Source organism: Amblyomma mixtum, chromosome 9 (genome assembly GCF_055824585.1).
Source record: "Amblyomma mixtum isolate Tamu chromosome 9, ASM5582458v1, whole genome shotgun sequence".
Classification (NCBI taxonomy): Eukaryota; Metazoa; Arthropoda; class Arachnida; order Ixodida; family Ixodidae; genus Amblyomma; species Amblyomma mixtum.
The window spans coordinates 104,633,984-104,656,736 of record NC_143020.1 but is presented as its reverse complement, the minus strand read 5'-3'; the positions used below and the strand labels follow the sequence as shown (position 1 = coordinate 104,656,736).

At 49.5% G+C, this 22,753-nt stretch overlaps 1 protein-coding gene across 4 annotated transcripts in view; it reads right to left on the bottom strand.

Moving 5' to 3' along the window:
• Mbs (Myosin binding subunit) overlaps positions 1-22,753 on the bottom strand; it is a 79,236-nt gene that overhangs the window by 19,247 nt on the left and 37,236 nt on the right. For all 4 annotated transcript variants that reach the window (XM_089561070.1, XM_089561071.1, XM_089561072.1 and 1 more), the window contains exons 10-13: positions 22,407-22,625; positions 17,985-18,171; positions 17,693-17,811; positions 15,939-16,019 (exon numbers count right to left, since the gene is read on the bottom strand). In XM_089561070.1, coding sequence (XP_089417196.1) covers positions 15,939-16,019; positions 17,693-17,811; positions 17,985-18,171; positions 22,407-22,625 — 606 coding nt within the window. The remainder of the gene's footprint in view (positions 1-15,938; positions 16,020-17,692; positions 17,812-17,984; positions 18,172-22,406; positions 22,626-22,753) is intronic.

Below are 22,753 nucleotides of genomic sequence, written 5' to 3'. Positions count from 1 at the left end.
AAATTCTATTTGAATTGACAACGGGTACGAAATATAGTATTAGACTGTTCAACGCGCTTGCTTAATTTTGAGACACGAAAATGAATAAATTTTGAGCCAACAGCTTATTTCTTTACTTTTATTTCGGTGGATCAACTGATACCTCGTTTTACATGTTCACTCCATCATTTCTTCACTTACTAAGTGCATATAAAGTTTAATCAGGAAGTTCATCCATTAGTTACTGATCCTTTAAATTCATTCGTTCATCACTGATTCATTCAGTTCTTTTATTTACGCGTTCTAAAGAGCTTCGCGACCCTCTTTCTATTCAATGAGTTTTGGCTGGGTGGTTCGCCTCCATATGACTCTCCGACGGCGTAGAAGCGGCTATTCTTGTAACATTTTGGTTTGGTTTATGGGGTTTAACGTCCCAAAGCGACTAAGGCTATGAGAGATGCCGTAGTGGAGGGCTCCAGAAATTTTGACCACCTGGGGTTCTTTAACGTGCACTGACATCGCACAGTACACGGGCCTCTAGAATTTCTCTTCTAAAGAAATTCAACCACCGCGGTCGGGATCGAACCCGCGTCTTTCGGGTCAGCAGCCGAGCACCATAACCACTGAGCCACCGCGGCGGCTTCTTGTAACAATTTATATCAAAAATATATCAATTATTCAAATTTCTAAACTTTTGGCATATATAGGCTACAACCTCCCGTCTTTTAAAACTGTCTACAGACGCTTTCAAATTATCAACACACAATTTTCAGTCTGCACCTCATACTCCCTATATACAGTACGGTCCATTGTTAAAGGGAACATACGATCGCGTGGCCTCCGCGCTTCGTGAAGCCATGTTGCCTAGATGCCGCGAGAATGGGCGGCATCAGGCATATGCGCGAAAAGAACAGCCGCCATGCTTACTGTGCATGCATCTTGTGCCGTCAATTCTCGCACGCTGTGGGCGGCAGCGCTTCGCGAAGCGCGGAAACCACGCGATCGCACGTTCCCTTTAACAGACCGTACTGTACACTCTGCGAGGAGTTTCACTAAATATGCATGCCATCACAACTCCGACCCACAATCGGTGCGCTCTCACTCACGTATAGCGAGGCGAGGCCCCCAGCCGTGCGGCCGGCCCCGACGTAGCTCCGGGAAAGCGTGGGGCTGCGGGAGGGCGACATACGGGCGCCCGCCGCCGTGTAGGCGCTCAGGCCCGCGCTGGCGCGCAGGGGGCTTCGGGGCCGGTCGGCGCCGTACGCGCTCGGCGAGGGCGACAGCGAGCGGCTCAGCGCCGACGGCGCGGCCAGCGAGCTGTACGGGGTGCCCAGGCCCGAGGAGTAGCCGCCGTAGCGGCCGCCACCGCCGCCGCCCAAGAAGCCGTAAGACATGACGACGGGCGTGTGTGCGAGAAGGGAATCCGAACGCGGTAGCAGCAGCTGACGAAGTGCGACTTATCCGACGAACACAGCCACACTATCTCCGAAACGTAACAGCGGAAACCCTTCGGAACACTGCAGACCCGTGAGACGTTCCCGGTACCAGTGGGCACGGTACCAGTGGACAGGCTCCAAAAGAAAAAGACTCAAGTCGCTAGACCGACGAAGACAACGTTCCCCCCGCCCACTGGTAAACCCTGCAGTAGGCACATCTACGAAGTCTCACCGTCCAAGAGAGTTTTGCTTGTCGATCACGAGGGGAAAAAAAAAAATTCGACACCAAGTGACGCCGCAAATCACGGAACGGCTGAAATAAGTACACTTGAATCTTCCTCTTCCTGAGGCGACGCGTGTGGCCCGAGGTTCCGTCGTCCGGAGGAAACAGTTTGAAAAGCCCAACCGATGTTTGCCTTGGCGATCAACCCCGTCCTTGCGAAGCACTCACTGATGGGGGGTGGGCCCTTCAAACGTCTACAGACGCAGACGTCGCCGAACGTAAACAGTCGAAACGGAAGCCCGAGCCAGAACGTCCCTTTGCAGACTTCAGCACGACGACGCACTAGAAGCGGGACAGAGCACGTCGTTGAACCGTAGCTCCGCGATTAACAGTGCTGAGTCGCTACTCCCGTCGTAAGTGAAAGTGCAAAACGCACTAGCACCTCGGAAACCTGTGCCGCTGGTTAGTCGGCGCGCAGAGGAGATTTTCCCGAGCAGACGAAAAAAACGCCGGGAACGTCGCGGTCAACCCGAAGGCCAAATCCTTCTGTTGCGGACTACCACTGCGTCAGGGTGGTGTATGGCACGACCACGCACACACACGCGCACAGACCTGAAACCGAAACCACCCAGTATAGTTGAGCGGGGCAGACAACGATGAAGTTGGACTGAACAACTCCGAGCAGACGACGAGACGCCGTGCCTTCTGCTGTAGACTTCACGCACGGAGATCTTCACCACCGACTAGTCCAGCAGACGATATTTCCTAGCAGACGACGGCGTCGAGCAGAACGCACGAGGAACGGGGGACAGTCCGATATGTTCTGCTCCACGGACTTCCGCGGTCTCTCTCAGAGGCGGACGGCCAGAAAGAATCCGGAATTCCTCCTCCCAGATGCGCCGACCTTCATCATCACTTCGAGCCGTCGGACGCGGTTATATCCAGACCGTAGCAGCTCGCTGTTCTCTCTTGTTGCGGTCACCCACAGTGTACCGCGAGGCAATGGAGCGCGACCTCTCCTCTCTTCCAGGATATCCGACGCAACAATGAAAACCGGCCGGCCGGCGCGAGATTGCGGCCGCAACCCTCCCACGTTCTTCTCTTTTATTTCTTTCTCTCTGCCTCTTCGCAACACGGCGTCGTTGGAGGCGGGCGAACAAGGTCGGCCGAACCGCAACGTAAGCGCGGAAGCACTGTGAACCTACACGGTGTCGCCCCCGCGCTGCCTAGATCAAACAATTCCCTAACGCGATATCTAATCGGCCACCTTCGAGGCCGGGGTGAACGGACGGCGTGCGGTTCTCATTCACACGCTCATATCCATCGCAGTTTTAACCCAGAGGTCTACGACAGCACGAGAGGAGGTGACGAGGCGAAATGAGGCAAGGAAAAGACAGAACGAGTGAGAAAAGAAAGAAAGAAAAAAAAAAAGAACGCAGACCGAGTTTGTCGCTAAACTGACACTGGGCGCAGCCGTCGCAAGAGCAGACGACGCAAGAACTTGATCCGGAATGCACGCGCGCGCAGTGAAAGAACGAAACCGATTGCACCACGGGCTGAAAGAGAAGATCGTGCTGTCCAATTTTCCACGGCTCGGGGCCGACTTCTTCACGCGCGAAATGCAGAGGCAGGAGGACAATACGGCGAGCGTGGGGCAATGAGAGTAATTTTCCTCGCAAAAGACGGGCAGATGCAGACGACGCCTTGGCCGGGCGCCGTGAGCAGACGACGGGGAAACGCAAAAGTCCGCGACGAGCAGACGACGAGAAAAAGGTCCACCACGAGACAGAGAGAAAGCAGACGACAGCGAGACTTCACGTGAGCGCCACGCGCTCGAGAGTTGAGCGCCAAGACGAAAAGGACGACGAAGTCAGCCGCGCACACCGAGACACACAAACACACACGCACGTTCACGAGCGACGCAGCAGACAACACCGGGGAACAAAAGACGAGTCTTCAAGCGTCGCAGTCGCTTTCGACGCGGTCACAAACACGGTCAAACCTCGGTAGAGAGACACCGCACGAAGACCGGCCGCGCAACACCACCGCGCGACGAAAACGTCGCTCGCTGGACAAAACGAGCACGCACTACGAAACGACGCACGGAAGAAGGGGGGGCGGGGTTACAACGGGGGGGAGCCAAATTGGCTGGAATATGCAAGTCCCGCCGGCGCACGCCAGGCCAGGCCGACCAACCGACCGACCGGCAGGCAGCAGAACGAGCGAACAGACCAACGATGCTGCAAAAAGACGAACTCGACGCTAAGAAAGTTTGAGAGAAAGAGAGAGAAGGGGGAAAGAAAGAAAAAGAGGAGCCCGGGATGCTGTAGGGCTCCTTTCGTCGGCAGGCGCTTCTTTCCGTTGCGGTCTTCCTCTTTTCTTTTTCATTTAAAAATTTATTTCCTTCCTTCACAATGTCATTCCTGGTTCCTCTCCCGGGCGCACAGCTCCGCGCCAACCCCCTTCCTTTCCTCCAGTCTTTTTCCGACCGCGAGCCCCCCTCCCCTTCCCAGCATCAAAGCAGCCAACCGCGGAGTTCCTCCAGAGCTTCCTTCGTCACCGGGCCGGCCAGAACGAGAGGCGAAGAAAGAGTGTCAGAAAATAAAATTAAAAAAGCCGATGGGAGGGCTAAAAGGTTATAAATACCACCCTCGCGAAACACCCCCCCCCCCCCCCCCCCCACCTCCCCCAGAAAGACGCTCTCCGTTTTCTTTTCTTTGTTCGTTCCCCCGCTCCCTACCCATCCAACTCTGAGCCACCGAAAACGCGGTCGAGCCGGAGTACGCAGCAGAAGACTCGCGAGCTCAAACCCGAGGGACAGACTGCGCACGGAGAGCGAAGAGAGAGATAAAAGTGTACGACAGCAGAGAGAGAGAGAAAGACAAGACAAGCGAGACCCAAGGACTCCCAGCCGGGGTTCCGCCGAAGCAGAGCGAGACGGCAGGCGCCACAACAGCGGATAAATAGGGTCGCCGCCAGGGGAAGGGGAGGCCGCATATATCCGCGACGCGCATCAAAGCAGACGACACACACCTCTACCTCGTTACGTGTCGCTGACACCGCGCGCGACAGCCTGGCTTCTACCAGAGGGGCAATGAAAGCGATCTTGGGCGTTTGCTACCGCAACACACACACACACACACACACACACACACACACACACACACACACACACACACACACACACACACACACACACACACACACACACACACACACACACACACACACACACACACACACACACACACACACACACACACACACACACACACACACACACACACACACACACACACACACACACACACACACACACACACACACACACACACACACACACACACACACACACACACACACACCAGAAATTGGAAAACATAACAGGGTTTCAATCACGACGTTTCGGCTGGAGGACCGGACCAGCCGAAACGTCGTGAATTAAATCCTGTTACGTTTTTCAATTTCTGGTGACTATCTTATATTGATCGATCAGCTTTTTATCACTTTTTATATACTGCCGCCGCGGTGGCTCAGTGGTTATGGTGCTCGGCTGCTGACCCGAAAGACGCGGGTTCGATCCCGGCCGCGGCGGTTGAATTTCTTTGGAGGAGAAATTGTAGAGGCCCGTGTACTGTGCGATGTCAGTGCACGTTAAAGAACCCCAGGTGGTCGAAATTTACGGAGCCCTCCACTGCGGCGTCCCTCTCAGCCTGAGTTGAGTAGCTTTGGGACGTTAAACCCCAAAACCAAACCAAACTTTTGATATACTATACATACATATATATCCGTCAGACCGCAACAAGAATTTACCAAAGCTGCCAGATAGGACACCGGGGAACAAATAACAGTTATCGGAAAAGCAATCCTTCAGAAATGCACAATAATCGCAACCACGGCGGCGAATTTATTTTTGAAATGCACTGAAAATGCGTCAGAACAAAAAACGCACAAAAATCGCGAGACATCCAATCCAAGTGATCCTAATCCGAGAAGACGGAGTCGCAACCGACACTAAGGTGTGCGCCATGTTTGGGGATTTTTTTTTGCGCGAGTTTTCACGCTAATTTTTTCCCAAGAAAAAGCATTTCCACATCAACCGGAGTACCCGGGTTCGAACCCGACCGCGGCGGCCGCGTTTCGATGGAGGCGAAACGCAAGAGGCGCCCGTGTGCTGTGGGATGTCAGCATGGGCGTCCGGAGGGGGGGGCAAGGGGGGGCGGTTGCACCCCCCTGGAAAATCACTCACTCGAACCGTGAGTGATGGCCGCACACCAGGGGCGGTGGTGCGCTCAGTCAAAAGGGTAAAAGCAGCCCCGCATGGTCACATCTGCGAAATGCCGCGTCCGGGCGTGCGTCGTTCCGCCGTTTTCAAACCACGCCATCGTTAGCTCTACTGAAGGGCGACCTGTTCCAGACATACAGCGGCACCGGCGAGCATGTGTTTCGAGCCGCCTTGAGATGGGTGTCTGTTTCTTTGATCTCTAGAGAGATAGCGACACGGAGGCAGACAGTGCACGGGGCATCTTGTTTTCGCCTATGTCGTTACGCCGGTCACCGATGAATTCTTAAGGAGGGAAGGACAAATCAGCCGTGTCCACCCCGCTTTGTCGGGCTGCTCAGGGGCAAGCGGGCGATGAGTTGGCGCCGCCGCCGCTCGCTGTCTCCTCCGATCCACGTGTAGCGCAGTTCGGTAGAAGCGCCGCTTTCAGAATCTCCGGCAAAGGGGATTAGCTGCTTTTGTTCACGGCGATGCAGTCTCCCGAGGCGCCCCCACACCAGCGTTCTTTGCGTCTTCTGTGAAAACCAGCGCCTTTGGTCAACGCAGCCCGATGGCGCCTGCCTGGCTCGCCTGTCACCTCTGGCTGGGCCTCAAATCACAACAGCGCCCATGTGCTGTGCGTGTCAGTGCATGGTAAAGAGACCCAGGTGGTCGACATTACCCGGAACTCTGTACTACTCCATCCCTCATAGCCTGAGTCGTTTTGGGGCTCTGAACCCCATAAAAACAAAAAAAAACAAATTTTCCAACCGGAGTGGCGAGTGTCCCTTCCCCTCGGAAGTTGCGCGGCGTTCCTTTCACCCCCAAAGTGCGCATTCGGGGATACTGCGGCAAGTAAGCCCTCGCACGTGTGCGCGCCTCTGTGTTTGTGCTTGGGTGTTTTTAGTGGCCGGTTGTCAGCGAAGCTGAGAACAACCAAGACAGCGGACGAGAAAACGACGAGCGGCGAGCAGTGTGTGTGGGGTTGCTCGACTGTGCGGATGCGCAAGCAAGATGGAGCGAGGTGTATGAAGCTGCGAGCGTGCATTTATCTTGTAAATAAGTTTTCGTTGTATATATAGTCATCTTTTGTTTTCAACGTACGCGTTCAACAGTTTTTCCAATCAATGTGTATGATGAGTGTGCACCGAGAGCGTGTAATGAAGCACAGAAGTGAATTTATCACACGTGTAATTACGCAATTCGCCCAGAAAAATCCGAGGCGCCTACAGTTGCTGTTCAAGGAAGACTGACTGAGTGACTGTAGTTGCGTGTTTGCGAACATATTGTGCTGTGTGCTGGTCATCAATCCGGGTGAGTCGAGAACCCGTATGCAGGAAGACTGAGCACTCTTCTCCACGAAGTGATATAGCATCTTTTTGCATTTTTTATTAATTTTAGTTGTTTCTTCGTTGATAAACTCCAATGTACCTCTCCTAGCCGCGCTTTAATTTGCTGTTTGTAATTTTTCTTTCATGTGTGCATTTTGTTTAATTTTTATTTATATATAAATAAATAAATTTACTCCGCAAATAGCGCCTTTTTGCTACGAACATACCCCCCCCCCCCCCCCCCCGGGGCACCAACGGGGCCCCCCCCCTGCAAAAAATTCTGCGGACGCCCTTGGATGTCAGTGCACGTTAAAGATCTCCAGGTGGTCGAAATTATTCCGGAGACCTCCACTGTAGCACCTTTCTCTCTTTCACTTGCACCTTCCTCCCTTTCCTTACGGCGCGGTTCAGGTGTCCGCCGAGATATGCGAGACAGATACTGCGCCATTTCCTTCCCTCAAAAACCAATTTACCAATTTACCTCTGAGGTGAGCTACCCAAGAAAACAGCATCCCATTTCGAAGAAAATTACTCCCCTTTTCTTTCCGTTTCCCTGTCCTTTTATTCCCACTGGCCATAGCTCAGGTGCTTCAGGTTTCGATGGCAGATGCCCTGGCTAGCAACATCATTTCCTGCCATTTTTATTTTTATTAATAATAAATAACCGCTAACAACAACAACACGCTGCGAAAAACTAAAGTGACTTCACGAAAAGCCGGTCAACAGCATGCCTGGACATAAGGTCTCTCGTAACGGCTCAACTACCCAATCAAGTTTTTAGCACGACTAGCACTCTAACGGCGTCCAACCCGAGCCAAGAAAATTGTGCGAAGCTCGACCCTGAGGGCGACCAGCGCGAACCGGAGCTGGTTACTGTCCGTGCTGGTAGATGGCGCCACGGGACTTGTGTCGCGCCACCGCGCGCATTACGTAATGTCCGCTAGATGCGAGGTCGGGTGACTACGGAGCACGATGAACAACTTCAAAGTTCTCACGAAGAAAGCTTCAAACAAGGGCCACCGACGCGCAAAAATTTTCAGGTCCCATGCGACACCAAATGCGCCTACACCGCGGAATAGTTTGTGGGATTAGCAGCTCGCGGACTGTTTTTTGTTTTGCACGCGCGTCTGGAGCAAGCCGGGAAAAGAGAAGCGGTTAAGGTAAGAAAGAAGGAAAGAAAGCCAAGAGTGACATCAGGCCACGTGACTGGCGACAATTCTCACCTTTTTTTTTTTTTTTTTGACAGCGACACGGACCTTTCAACACAGCGCGCGCAGCCAGGAGAGTTTCGACACAGAGCCGTGTCCAAATCGCGTGCGCCACCGGTAAGTCAGAAAAGAGCACGGGACCCCGGGGGCAACGGATACGCCTCTTTTGAAAAACTTTCCTTGGCCTCGACCCAAGCGTCTCGGTCACTGTCTGGGTCGAAAAAGCAAGAAAAAAAAAATGTCTGCAGCCATTCCTTCGAATCCTCGGATAGGACCTGAAAGAGTGATGATGGTTCCATTTCGACACGAAGTATTTTTGAGAGTGTGATAAGACTCCAGGCGAACGGCGCGGCAGCGGGCCACCACGTGACAATGACGTCACTAGTAACGATGACGCTGCAACTCTTCAAACGTACACATCAGTTGCCAAAGCTTGGCCGAAATCGGCGCACCGAACGCCGCGGCCAATTTTCGAAGATGAGAGGACGGAGCCGCCCTCTATCGGCTCTGGCGGTAAGTTGTCAAGACGCCGTTTTGAAAACGACCACGCGATGATCGCAGGACTGCGACAGGTGGCGCGACCAGCTGCCAGCCTTCAAACTTTACACTGATCGGCGCCTCCGGATTTTCAGCTACAGAACCCACAAGGCATTTTCGCAAACTGTATGATCAAAGAGCTCTGACACATCCAAACAGTGGTTCCTCAAAAATATTCGCTGCTCCGGAGAAAAACTCCCAGTCGAATAGGACAAGATGCACTATCCACTTTCAGTCTGAACCCAAGTGACCGAAAGGCAATAAAAAAAAAAAATTTCCGTCTATTTTAAGGTTACCTCCAGGACCCCCAACGTCTTTTTGGATAGGTGCCTCAGTGCTGCTCGTCTGGCGCCACCAAAGAAACAAAATTCTCTAGCTTAAACTCGTCACCTGTTTATGAAGCAACCTATAATGACAATTTTTCTCGACAGCAGTAGGGAATTTCACCAATGTGCATGGGATATCGCTCCCGCTAAGCAGACAGCACTGAAACACATAATGACAACGTAAAGCTAAAATCTCAAGATCGTAACTTCGAAATGGTAATCATTTCATTACAGGTGCATTTTAATGCACCACTTCGCAACTGGCAGAAGTGCATTGTTTCAGAGCAAACATACAGTATTGGGGAAAAATCTTAAAGGGCCCGACTATGTTTTTTTTTTAACCGACAGCCTATACAGCTGGTTCCCTTGAAAAGCTGTCAGCCTAGTAGTAGCAGTCTAGCAGATTTAGTCCGTAGTAGTCTAGTAATATTAGTCGGCACCACATGTCTGAAATAATCCGGGACTGTGTAAAACTAATTGTACCATGCCAACCGTTTGCCACAGAATGTTCCAGATAGTGTCATAGGATTCAGGGTTAAGTGCCAATTAAACTTACTAGTTAAGTTAGAGCCTAGCTTGTGGCAGGAATTCATTGGGGCCTATGTATAATGCACAGTTCGGGTGTCCACCAAGACAAGTGAGACTGTTACTGCATCATTTCCTTTCCTCAAAAACCAATTTTCTACTTGTCCAAGCCATCCCATGGACTCCCTGGCAGAACAGCAAGACCACTCTTAAGCTTAAGCATCCTCCAAATTTTTTCTTTCAGAAGTGTTCCTCATATTTATTATAGTTTACCAGTGCATCCTTCAATGAAAAGCAACACTCCCTTCTCATCGCTGATGGTGTGCTTTTAGCTTTGGTCATTAGATGGCGCAACAACGTTTGCATTTCTTAATTGAATACAAGCATATCTCTGCAAACCTTGTTCAAATTTTCAAAATTTAAATTTTATCTTAAAGCTTTGATTTGACAAATAAAATCTGATAATAAGCCATAAAACGGCTTATTGAAGCCCTTTAAATAGTATGTTTAAGTGAGTTCAGTTTGATGCGTTGCATTATATTTTGGACCAGGAAAATTAAATGAAAACCAACAAAATACACCATTTTTTCCATAATGGGGAAAAAGTTAGGTGGCGGAGTAGTCGCATGTGTAATGTCAGGATTTGCAGGCACCAACTACCCCGATAAAGTGATATTCGCATTTTGAAAAACTACGTTTGAAATTCTTCTGCCAGGTTTCCCAGCATTAAAGTCGAGTACACATTTATTTCGGCAAGGAGCTTTCAACTGCTAAAAAGAAAATGGCCGATAAAAGTCAGTGGGCTTTCACTTTGGTTGGTGTTAACTCTGAGTGCAATGGTAACTACAAAATGCTGATGTCACTAACACATGCCACTGTCGCATCATGATTATTGCCACCTTTTTAATTACTATGGAAGCTGACGACACAAACAGCACAATTTTGATACCTTCACGCAGACTGCAGCAACTGCCCTTGGACTGCCCAATAGGCCTCCTCAGAGAGCATTCAGACCTGAGAACCTGGTACTATTTACACTTATTATTGCAGCCCCATCTCTCTTGTAAGATGACCTCACAAAGCCTGATTGACACAACCAGATGAATAACACAAACAGTCCACTCAGCAATAAGATAGTCTAATCAGTTTTTAAACAGAAAATATCAGACAGCATTGTACAGTTGGCGACCAAAAATTCGGACGTCCGATTTTTCAGACGTGCCTGATTATTCGAACTTCTTCCACGGCACCGCAACACACCCCATAAAGCTAATGTATCCGAGCACTGGAGTTTTCGGGCGAATCACAACTGACTGCTCAATTTCTCGGACCTTATTCATACTCTCCGCAGAACCACCGCCAATATAGCCAAGACGCCATATAATGTGTGCAGTGGAACCTTGTTAATTGGGACTTCAACAGAGATCGAAAACTTGATCAAATAGAGCGGAAATCAAACTGAAAGGGTGCCTTATAAGCATATGGCTGATATTCAGCAAGCGGTTGCGAGCTCGTAGCATTCTCATACGTTGCCCGCTGCTAAAACTTGAACAGCAGCCGAACTTTGCGGAACTCATCTGTGCCATGTACTTTCGTAATGAATACGCGAAGATGCAGCAGCGAAGCATGTGGGAAGAGTTTGTTTCACAGAGACTGCAACCGGAAGAAAATGGCGGCTTTGATGACAAGCAAAACGCCTCTCATTATACGCAAGCCAAAGCAGAGTGCATACAATAACGTAGATACTGCCAGTTTTGAGACTGGTTTTCGGCTGTGGTTGCTAAACCTAATTACGAAGGCCAATGCCGATGGATCACTTGTTTAAGCTCTTTGTCGGTTCCTACTTATCTCTATAATGTCATCTTCGCCTCTTCATTTCCCGCCCTCACTAAGGCAAGCGCAGCGCAGTTCCCGCAGTAGAGGGTTCGCTTTCGTGTCTGGACTTCGTCTCAGCTCACGCATATCACGGCCTGTGGTCCACGTACACGACGCGTGGCTATACTTAAGAGTCATGTGAAGCATCCAAATGTGCACAAAACTGCCGACCCCTTCCACCCGTATACTGGAAATGAGAAGTTGACGTAAAGTGATTTCATTGTGAAATTCAATTTATTTTTTGCACTTTCTCTTTCGGACGTTGATGCTATCCCTAGAGAGAGTCTGAAAAATCGGTCTGCAACTCAATTACAGTTTGTACTGCCCTGTTTTTTCACTAAAACCCACAAAAAATAAAGAAAGTTATTCCTTTTACAAGAACCCATTAGGCACCAGCTTTCCTCTCATGAATACATCTACAGGGGTGCACCAGGTATCTTTAATTACCCACCACATTAGATTCCAACTATGAGTTGTTGATAAGTTGTTCAAACATACCAAAGCCCCGCGCAATTAAGCAGTTACGACAGCGCTTCTGCCAAAGCGTAATGTGCAAGCAATTATGACAGACAAAATGGCGTTCTTAATAGGGGATATTCAAAATTCCGCAAGTGCGCTTTCCCACATAACAATGTTGTCCCAAACAAGATGGCTGACCACGCGTTTCCAGCTGAAACAAAGCAAGAAAGACTTTTTTTTGTTTGGTTCTTCCAAAATACGTTTCTCACATTCTATCCACACCTTTAGCGCCGGTCCTGTAGGCCACACAGTTCCTTCATAGCGAAGTCGGCCATCTTGTTTGGGGCAACATAGTTATGTGGGAAAGCGCACTTGAGGAATTTTGAACATCCCCTATTAGGGGCTAGACCCACGTTTTCTCCCTCTCACGACCAAGTTCAGCGAAGCATTTCAGCAATTTCATCCAAGGACGAAGTGTTGCCATCTCATAACTCCTCCAGCCGTTCCCGCGCTCAGGCATGTGGCAGTGGCAATGCTATCGCGTTACACGCAAACACCTCCGCAATTCCCCGGCAGAAGGCAGCCGGTTGAAATTACGACGGCGCCCCTCTTAAGACAACACAGGAGCTAGCGGTGCTCTCTGAGAGTGCAGAAGCAAAAAAAAAAAAACTTCAAAGAGCAGTGCATCTATTTCAAGACTAAGCACTGCAAAGTTTGGGTGGGGGGGAACAGGAGCTGTAGGCAGGGGAAGAAAAAGGGTCCGGTGAGATGGAACCAAATAAACTCTTCTTCTGAGGTGCCGACTGAAACAACAAGCAATTCGAGACCCCTCGAGGCCCGCGGCGGCAAGGCGACCCACAAACGCTCTAGCACCTCTCTCAACGATCCACCTACTAGCCTCACTCAAAAGGAGGCGGATGTGATTGCTGGGTACCAAGGAAGGCGCGAGGACGTCTCGCCTCTGCCAAGGCCTTTATTCCTTGCTTCTTTGCAGAAAGGAAGGTTTGAACAGAAGAAGCAGGTTTCGGAAAGCGCACCGAAGGAATGAACGAAAAGTTTACCCGAAAAGAAAAACAAAGCGAGAGAGAGCTCCTGGGCACTGAAATGGCCAACCAAATAGAAAAAATGGCTTCTCATTAAAGATTGAACATTACTGCAGGCACTTAAGGAACTTATGTGCGAGTGATGTGTAAAGCGACGCAATTCTTATCCAATTCTATTCCACTCCTTCGTCACTGGCACAGCTGTAAGTGCTAATGCCGACTATTACTGGTTAACGTTTTGCATCTTCCCCCTTTGAAGGTGTCAGACCGTTCCGACCAATTGCGAGTTTTGTAATGCCACCACTTTTCGGGAGATGCCGGGTTTTCATGTCTATTAGCAATCTGTCTTGCTTAACAAAGTAAAATGCACCATATTAAATGCTTCCCTTCAAGCCCTGTAAAAATTGTCCATGTCTGTAACCTCTTTCTATTTTATCAGAAATATGACACATAATCCATGCTGAAGCAGCCTTTTGAACTCAGAATTACATTCAACTCAAAAGTAGCTGCTTTAAAACATTTTTTTGCTTAGCAAGTTCCAAAGAACTGCTCCCACACCTGTCACCAGCTGAAAGAAAACAACGATCTTCCTCCTCTGTTGTGCACATTCTTGCTTTTTATTGGTGATTGAATGTATGAAGAAAAGCTTGTATAATGATTATTATGGCAAACATAGAAACAGCACAGTCTGGTGTCAGCGTTTGTGTGGGTCCTCTACCTGCCAACTGTGGCATGTGACAGGTGGCGTCTAAGTGAGATTTCCCTTACTCCACCTGCTAACCATGACAGGTGGAGATACAGAAATCCCCAAAAAATGATTACGAATAGAAATGGAATAAAAATAGAATTAGAATTGGAATACATTCCTAACCGGAATGGAATCAGAGTTAGAACAGACTGGTGAGAGAAAGCCTGAACAGATTGGAGAGTGAAAGAAAAATGTCTTTCACACCAATCTAATTGATCGCCCATAGATTTTTTTTATCAACTGGTTAATGGCACATACCTTCCTGCGTTCTTGTGAGTCGGTATAGGAATTCGGCCGAAATGTGGCCGTCTCTCGTCAAGACATAGCCCACTTTGTGCTTTTGCATCGGTTCCACTGCATGCAGGCCTACCTAATGGTGGGTTCATAAATATTGTCGCATCTGAATGACAAGCAGTGGAGTGATTTCGGCAGCAAAATTTTCTTCCCAGCACATCAACAACGCCCGTCTGATTTGAGCCTTTAGTTGTGGCAGTTAGTCAAAGCTCCACATAAAAATAATCCTGATGCCTCAAATCCTTCACAACAGTGGCATTCACATCCAAAAGTATTCGAAGCGCGCTTTTACAAGAGCGCCAGGCAGCTTCAGTTTGAGAAACTTTCAGGAAATTTCTCAACTGACGCTCTGCCTGCTTACGTGTGGCTTGAATTTTATTGCTTCTGCTGATGCAATAGTGCTGCTGATGCAGTGCTATTGCTCGTGCTGGCGATCAGCCACAACAGGAAAACGCAGGTTCATTTATGTGACAAGCGCGACATTGTGAATGTCAAGCTAGCAAGCAGTGTTTAGAAAACAACCGCAAATTTTTATCGTGAGTTTAGGCGAACAAGAGCAGTCGTAATTTTCCACTATTCGTTCGATACTTACAATGCAAAACATGCAGTTCGAGTCAAATCGAAAAGCAGATGCTAACTACAAACTATTCGAAATTTTGAATACTTCCACTCTTTCTATGACACTGTCGTGGAAAGACTGCATAGCCAATGAATGATGGTTTGGTTTGGTTTTATGGGGTTTAACGTCCCAAAGCGACTCAGGCCATGAGGAATGCCAGAATGAAGGGCTCCGGAAATTTCGACCAGCTGGGGTTCTTTAATGTGCACTGACATCGCACAGTACACGGGCCTCTAGAATTTCTCCTCCAACGAAATTCGATCGCCGCAGCTGGGATCCAACCTGCGTCTTTCGGATCAGCAGCCGAGCACCGTAACCACAGAGGCACCGCGGCGGGTTAGCTAATGACTGAAAGTACCAGCTTCAGATTTGGTTTCGTTCTCGCCAACATTTTCAATCAAATCTTGATGCAGGTGTAGTGCGCAAAAGAGCAAAAACCACAAAGGTCGGTCAAAAAGTAAAGCACAATCTACTGCAGCTTGGTAACAGTGAGCACAAAGGAAATGAAATTTTGTATGTAGAAGCTTTCAAGTGTTGGTCCTTTGGAAATGCAGCTGAGATTGTTTATCTATTTGATTCACTGTACTGCAACCACTTGTGTATCGCGAATGCAAATGTATGTTCGTACAACCATTGAGGATGGTCATTACATCACTTTTTCACACAAGCAATAAACTCACCGTCATCTCAAACCTGTTTGCTAGGCAGATGAGTGTATAATCATCCAAACAGATAGAAATCTGACAGTGCTTCGTGAATGAATGATGGCATAAAAGTATAGTGGATCGTGTGTTACTTTTCGACCAACCCTTGTAGCTCTTGTAACACCATGTAGCACAGTTTGCCATATGGCGCAGTTAGGCACAGCAATTCCACCATTGCTGAACAGGAAAGGTGAGTCGGCTGTCGTCACACGGACTTCACCTCCACGTCCGAGGTCCAAAGTGGACGCTTCCGGAACCGAGGTCCTGGATCAAATTCCCACTGGCCAGTAGCCAAATGTGGGGGTTTTCTGCCACCACACAACACACCTGCGGACCAATGCCACAAACTGCAGAGAGAGAGTCCACTGACCTCTGCGTCGTTGGAGAGGTCGTTGACTGCGCCTATCCTCAGCTTGTCCCGATCCGCACCTTCCTGGTCAGGTGAAGACTCCTGAAACAGTTAACGGGTTACAATGAACCTGTAAGTAATGCCTACCCTCAACAAACAATGAAGAAACGCCAGAAATCCAGAGAATTAACAGAGCAGCAATGGTGCAATGTATTACGATGGTAGAGTAGAACTCCGCTGTTACGTTCCCGGGTACTGCGTTTTCCTGGCTATTACGTTTTCCTGAGCCACCCCTGGCCAAGCTCCCATAGAAACCCATGCAATACAGATGTGTACTTTACGTTGCAACTGTGCCAGCGTTCCGGCTTTCTACCATGTAAAAGTCACTTCGTGGCAGTGCTTTACTCTGTGCTGCCGCAGTCTGACAGCCTATGTTTAAAGTGAGCCGAAAGGCAAAGGTAGACCGGCCAGAGCGGAACCCTAGACCTAGCCATCGGTGCCTGGCCACCACTGTGTTCAGCACCTTTCGGCATGTTGTACCTACACCGATACTTAGGACACTTACCAGCAGCATGAACCTTAAGGCTGCCACTCCACTGCTACTACCAAATAAGCGTGAACACGAACGACTGAAGGCGCGAAAATGAAACTATGCCGCATGGGCAGCGCTGCAAGAGATACAGTTGCGCGAGTTGGCTCCAAGCTTGCAATTCCCTGCTGTCAACGGCCGTTTAAGTAGGCGGAGAGCCATCACAAGATATCTGGGACACTATGTGCATACGAGCAATACCGAATGCTGGTCTTACCGGAAGTAAAAAAAAAAAAAGGATGACAATGGTGTACATTTTTTACACCCGCTTCCCGGCCACTGCGTTTCACCACTAGTATATGTTTTTTTTTTTTCCTTTAACAGTACTGTGAAAAACGTAACAGCGGGATTCTACTGTAGTAACTTTGTTTTCGCATTCCGATCTTTTACATGCTGCAACTGCTCATGTTTTCCAGGGCCTAATAAGCCAAGTACTTTTAGCAGCAGCTTAAGGGGGGATGAGGGTCTTGAAAACGTTTTTTTATTTGTTAACATATCTTTCTGAAACTTAGCACCTGAGTGTATCATTGAATGCTGATTTCGATATGCATTTAGATTTCAAATATCTCAGCTGGAAGGAAATATATGGCAAAATAAAAAATCCTAATTAGGTCATTTCTTACGGGCCTTTTTAGTAATTTATCAGTTAAATAAACATTTTTAAAGAATAAGCAGACATTTGCAAAGGCCCAAAGCACATCCTAAAGCTAACAGAATGTCTACAAACTAATTTTGTTGATCGCAAATAAACAACGAAGTTGGAAGGAAAAAATGATGTGGCAGTAATTAGACCACACTTGGCCCAATTGCTCATATATCATGTTTAAAGAAAAAAGAAAGCTTTAGGATGTGCTTTGGGCCTTTGCAAATGTCTGCTTATTCTTAAAAAAAATCATTCTTTAACTGATAAATTACTATAAAGGCCCGTAAGAAATTGCCTAATTTGAATGTTATTTTGGGATAAATTTTCTTCCAGGTGAGATATTTGAAATCTAAATGCATATTTGAGATCAGCATTCTATGATACACCTGCGTGCTAAGTTTCAACAAGTTATGTCGAAAAATAAACAAGTTTTCAAGACCCTCATGCCCCCTTAAGTGCAACGCATCAACAAAACTGTTGCCAAAGTGTCCCAGAGCTTTTGGGAAACCCAACGCAGCCACCCAACAAGCATACACAACCCACCTGGCCAACGTTGTCCCCTTCGAGGTACACAACGCCCGTCGATCTCCGCTTTGGTCGCCGTCGCCTCGAAATTGCCGACTGCGCGTTCGTCTTGCCATCGTCCTTGTCTCCGTCCCCGGCTGCACGCGTCAAAAGACGAGGAGCACAACTGTTAGGCCAAAAGTGGTCTTTTTTCGATGTCACCCTCCAAGCCCCATGCGAGTAAAGCTTAGAAAAGCATTCACAAATGCGTTAAAAAAAAAAAGAAAAACAGTCGGCACGGCCTTGTGGCACTCGGCACCACATAACGCACCTTCTCTGTTGGTGGTGTCATCCACAATGCCCCTTGGCCGGATGGGGACCGTGACGGTGTGGCTGATGTCCCCACCCGACGTGGCGGTGACCCCTCGCTGACCCCGCCCTCTGGGCATGGAGAAGGTCACCACGGGTGTGGTCTCCGGACTGCTGGGGACCACACGGACTGCGGGAGGCTCTTCCTCCTGGAAGCAGCGAGGGGATCGAAAAAGATGAGGGCGCACGACTAAGACGCAAAGAACTTGGAAAACTGCTTAGAGACAACCCCACCACCTCTCGCTCCAAGGCCACACTTGGCAGAAGCGGTCTCTGCAGTCGCTCAGAGCATACGTATTCCACCACTCCAGTGGTTGCTACCACTTAGTATGCCTCCTTATTCAAGCACAACAAGCAGAAACCTGAGACAGCACGGAGCCGGACAAAGCACAGACAGTAAAGACACACACAGCTAAACGCTAATTTCAAATGGCTCTGAGCTGGCAACCAGCACAAAGAGAAAAAATTCACTGGACGTTTCTGTTTCTGGTAGCGCAAAATGCTGATGCTCGTCACAATGCTCAGTAACTGTGGGTGCAGAATGCGTGTAGCATTAATGCCACTGTGTCTGCACTTGCGTCATGGCTAACCATTAGGCTTTACTGAAAGTGAGAGAAGAAGCCAGGTGCAGTGACTGATCATAGGATGTGGAGGTAGGAGTACAGTCGACGACCGATTTTTCGGACTCTCTAGGGACCGCGAAAGCGACCGAAAAATCGGGCAGTCCGGAAAATCAAATTTCACCGAAAAAATCACGAACTTATTACAGTAGAACCCCGTTCATACGTTTTTCACCGGACCGGGAAAAAAAAACGTAACAGCCGGGAAAACGCAACAGTGAGGAAAGCACCGAAAATTAATGAAAACAGTGCAGCTTTGACTAGAAACAATTTATTTCCGCAAATTGACCCTAGGACTTTAAAAAATCGAGAATGGTGGATTGCAGTTTCTTTCGCTCGCTGGAAAGAACAACGCGTTTCTCAATAGCAAAGGCCGCATTGCTGTCAGCGTCGCTTTGCGGTGCGGCCACACCGCACGCACGCAGCAGTGCTGTGCAGTTCACGCGCTCACTGCAGTCCACGCTGAAGCGACGTTGTGCACAGCGTCAAGCACTGAAATGTTCGTAGGCTGCTCGCCGCGCTGCTCCGCGTAAGCTGCCCTGGCTGCCTGTCGACTGCGTTTAGTACGTCCAGCTTTTCCTCAAGGGAAAGCCCTTTCGGCTTACTCAACGCTATCACGCCATCAAAGCACAATAAAGATGTTGTTGCGACTGAGAAGGATGAAAAGGAAATTACACGGGCCCTGCTGACTGGCTCCAGCCGAGCCACCACCGCTGTCACTTGCAGATAAAGGAGAGTTAAAAGATAAAAAGAAAGAGTGAAAGAAAAGACACGCTGATAAGCGACGCAGCCGCGCCCCTCCTCCTCACCACCTCCCACGATAAAGATCGCGGCGTTCGGCGCGCGAGGCAGATAGCCATCTAGTGGCGGCCTCTCCAACTCGCGTGCGGCTTCTTGCAGCCAGTTCCGTAGCCAAGCCTGGCCAAGACTCGTCAAAAATCAAAATGCCGGTTGGCGCGCATTGCCCGGTTGGGTTCGGGGAGCCCGGTTGCGACGTATCATGCGGGATCGTTTCCTCGGCTACGACGTAACAGCGGGGTTCCCAATACATTGGATCCTATGGAAGCTATGCCGGGACCCGAAGAAAACGACGTAACAGCCGGGAAAACGCAGCAGTGAGGAACGTAACAGCGGGGTTCTACTGTATCACTATGCCGGAGAAAGCGGCCAATTGTATTGCACACATTCTGAAGCTCCTCATGACTATATTTCGCCGCGCGAAATACCGTATAAACGCGTATAAGGGCCGCGCTTTTTTTTTTCCCAGATTCAAGGGCCAATTTTCGGGGTGCGGCCCATACACGCGATGTGCGGAAAAAAATTTTTTCTAAGTAAAAACACACCAACCAGGGAATGAGCGACATTTACTCTACATTCAATCGTCACTCGCTAAGTATTTAGACTCCTGAGCTGGTGCTGCGCTCTGGTGCACGCTCATGCCAAAAGAAGCCGCACAGCATGTCCGCTGTCAACGCGTAGCCGTTATTCCGAAATTCCATCACATAGAGGAGCAGCTCTTCTTCCAGTTCAGGAAACTCTCACGGCTTGCCTCAGAAAGCGCGCTTTTTGCAGCTTGTGTTTCTCTTTTGGTTGCACCATCATCGGACGCACTTCTCGGCCACGTCGAATTTCCCGCCCGCCGCACGCTTACCGACCGCGTTCGAGAGCTAACTCCCAGCCGTGTAGCTTAAGGTTTGGTTTGGTTTGTGGGGTTTAACGTCCCAAAGCGACTAAGGCTATGAGAGACGCCGTAGTGAAGGGCTCCGGAAATTTCGACCACCTGGGGTTCTTTAACGTGCACTGACATCGCACAGTACACGGGCCTCTAGAATTTCTCCTCCAAAGAAATTCCAGCCGCCGCGGTCGGGATCGAACCCGCGTCTTTTGGGTCAGCAGCCGAGCACCATAGCCGCTGAGCCACCGTGGCGGCTGTAGCTTAAGGTGCTTGCCCATCGCGCTAAAACTGTGAAGCTCGGCGGCAGCACGTGAAAGCCACTATCACAGCGAACGCGCTAACACGCATGCTAACACGCCACGAAAGGCTGGAGCTGGTGATACTTATGCCGATGTGAACAGCGGAAAATCGCGACGGAGAAAAAAGTTGATGATAATGATCACAGCGCCATCCATAGACGGCACTTGGAAGCTCCGGTGGGCGCGCGTGGCCTCCGCGAACGGCGCATCGCCAGAGCAGATCGCGGCCGCGATATGATCCGGCGGCGCGCCCGAAGTGCGCTCGGCGTGCGCGTAGCCTCCGCGATCGTATTCGCGTTCAGCGTTCGGGACTAAAGACTCGGCACAGATGAGTTCCGTGAACTCAGACTACGGTTCAAGTTCGTGCGGCGGAAGACATTCAAGGACAGTACGAATTCGAAAACACGCGAGCGCAATGTGCTGACTCGCGCAGAATTTCAGCGTCGCAAGAGGCTCCCTTTAAGATTGAATTTCGTTTTGTTTGATCAAGTTTTCGATATCTCCTGCAGTCTGAATTAATGAGGTTCCACTGTACACATTATATGGCGGCTTGGGTACTGGCGGCGAGTGCGAACGAGGTGCGAAAAATCGAGTGGTCAGTTGCGGTGCGTCCGAAATTTCAAGCGCTCTTACACATTGGCTCTATGGGCCATGTCGCGGTGCCGCGAAAAAGTCCGAATAGTCAAGCATGTCCGAAAAATCAGGCGTCCGAATTTTCGGTCGTCGACTGTACAAGGTAGGTGTGTGCCATGCAAGGCGTGACACAGGGTTGTTTATGCATCCATTTAAGTCAGGCGACCAGCGTGACAGGCATGGCGAGGGAAATGGACACAGGGGATGAGGGAGGGAGCTGGGGTGATGCCAAATGCTGATGCCAGTCCGACAGCCAAGTAACTCTGCATAAGGTTACGGACCGCAGGGTAGATCTGGGTCATACTTGCGACTGTAGAGTCACAGTCATTGAACTGCCCATAATCCATTAATGTAAGGCGGGTGTGGGGAGCCGGGGGTTGGTGTTTTCTGGTGTACAAGTTGGGTGTTGCAGTCCAGGGGTGCAACCTGCGTCGTAAACACCACCCATGTCGACCTTTGTTGAGGAAAACGACTATCCAAAACAGGGGCGTCAACCTATACGAAGCAAAGCCGACCTATTTGCAGGGTCTTAGACAGCTTTGGATGAGCGGTAGGTAGCATGTGCACCATGCCGGTGCCTGTTCTTGGCAGGATGCATGACACCATATGTAAAAAAGAAGCCTATGCACATCAGTTATGCTGAAGAAAATTTGAATTGCATGCCGTTTACTTGGCTTGTCCGTGCCAATGGTTTGTTTCCTGATGTGCGGTAGGTAGCTCAAGAGCAGCAAACTTCCTATCATTCCCGATAATCTCCAGTGTGTGAGTTGCACCTGAATGAGTTCAGTTTGCCACCAGTCCACGCGAGTATGAAACCTCCACTGCCTTCAGACTGGCGGCTTAGTGATTGCACCACAGCATGTTTACTGCTTTCAGTTATAAGCACACCACAACGCCATCTTGCCAGGAAGCTACCAGTTGGTGGGGCTAGACTTTAAGGCAGAAATATATGGTAATTGCGAAGCTTGTCCAATAACAACAGTGTGTTCCCACATAGGAATTCGAAATTTTTTGCCCGAGTCCCATTTTTGGCGTGTTCGGTTAATCTGAAAGCATGGTTCATTCGAATATTTTTTGTGGTCCCAGTGTCTTCGAATTAGCGTGTTTGAAACAAACACACATCAGATCACTCCAGCAGGTAACGTCCAGTAACCCACCTTTTCCTTGTCCCTGTTCCTCCAGGAATGCCGGCGCACCAGATCGTCTGCCGCGCCCGTTGTTGTTGTGGTGGTGGTGGTGGTTGTGGTGGTCGTTGCAGTGGGCGCCAGGCTGATGACTGCCGCTGGCGGTGGTTTGTCCTCTTTCTTGTCTCCCAGCTCCTGCTGGCGCTTCAGCAGCTGCTGCTCGGCCGACTTGACGTCCTCCAGCGTCACGCCCTGCATTGAGGGAAAGAAGCCGAGCCAAAGCCAGTTAATACCCGTGCCACACGGACAGATTTAATGCCATTAAGTGCTTACTGCCTTAAGTTTTAATGGCATTCGTGTGGTGCCACACGCATAAATTT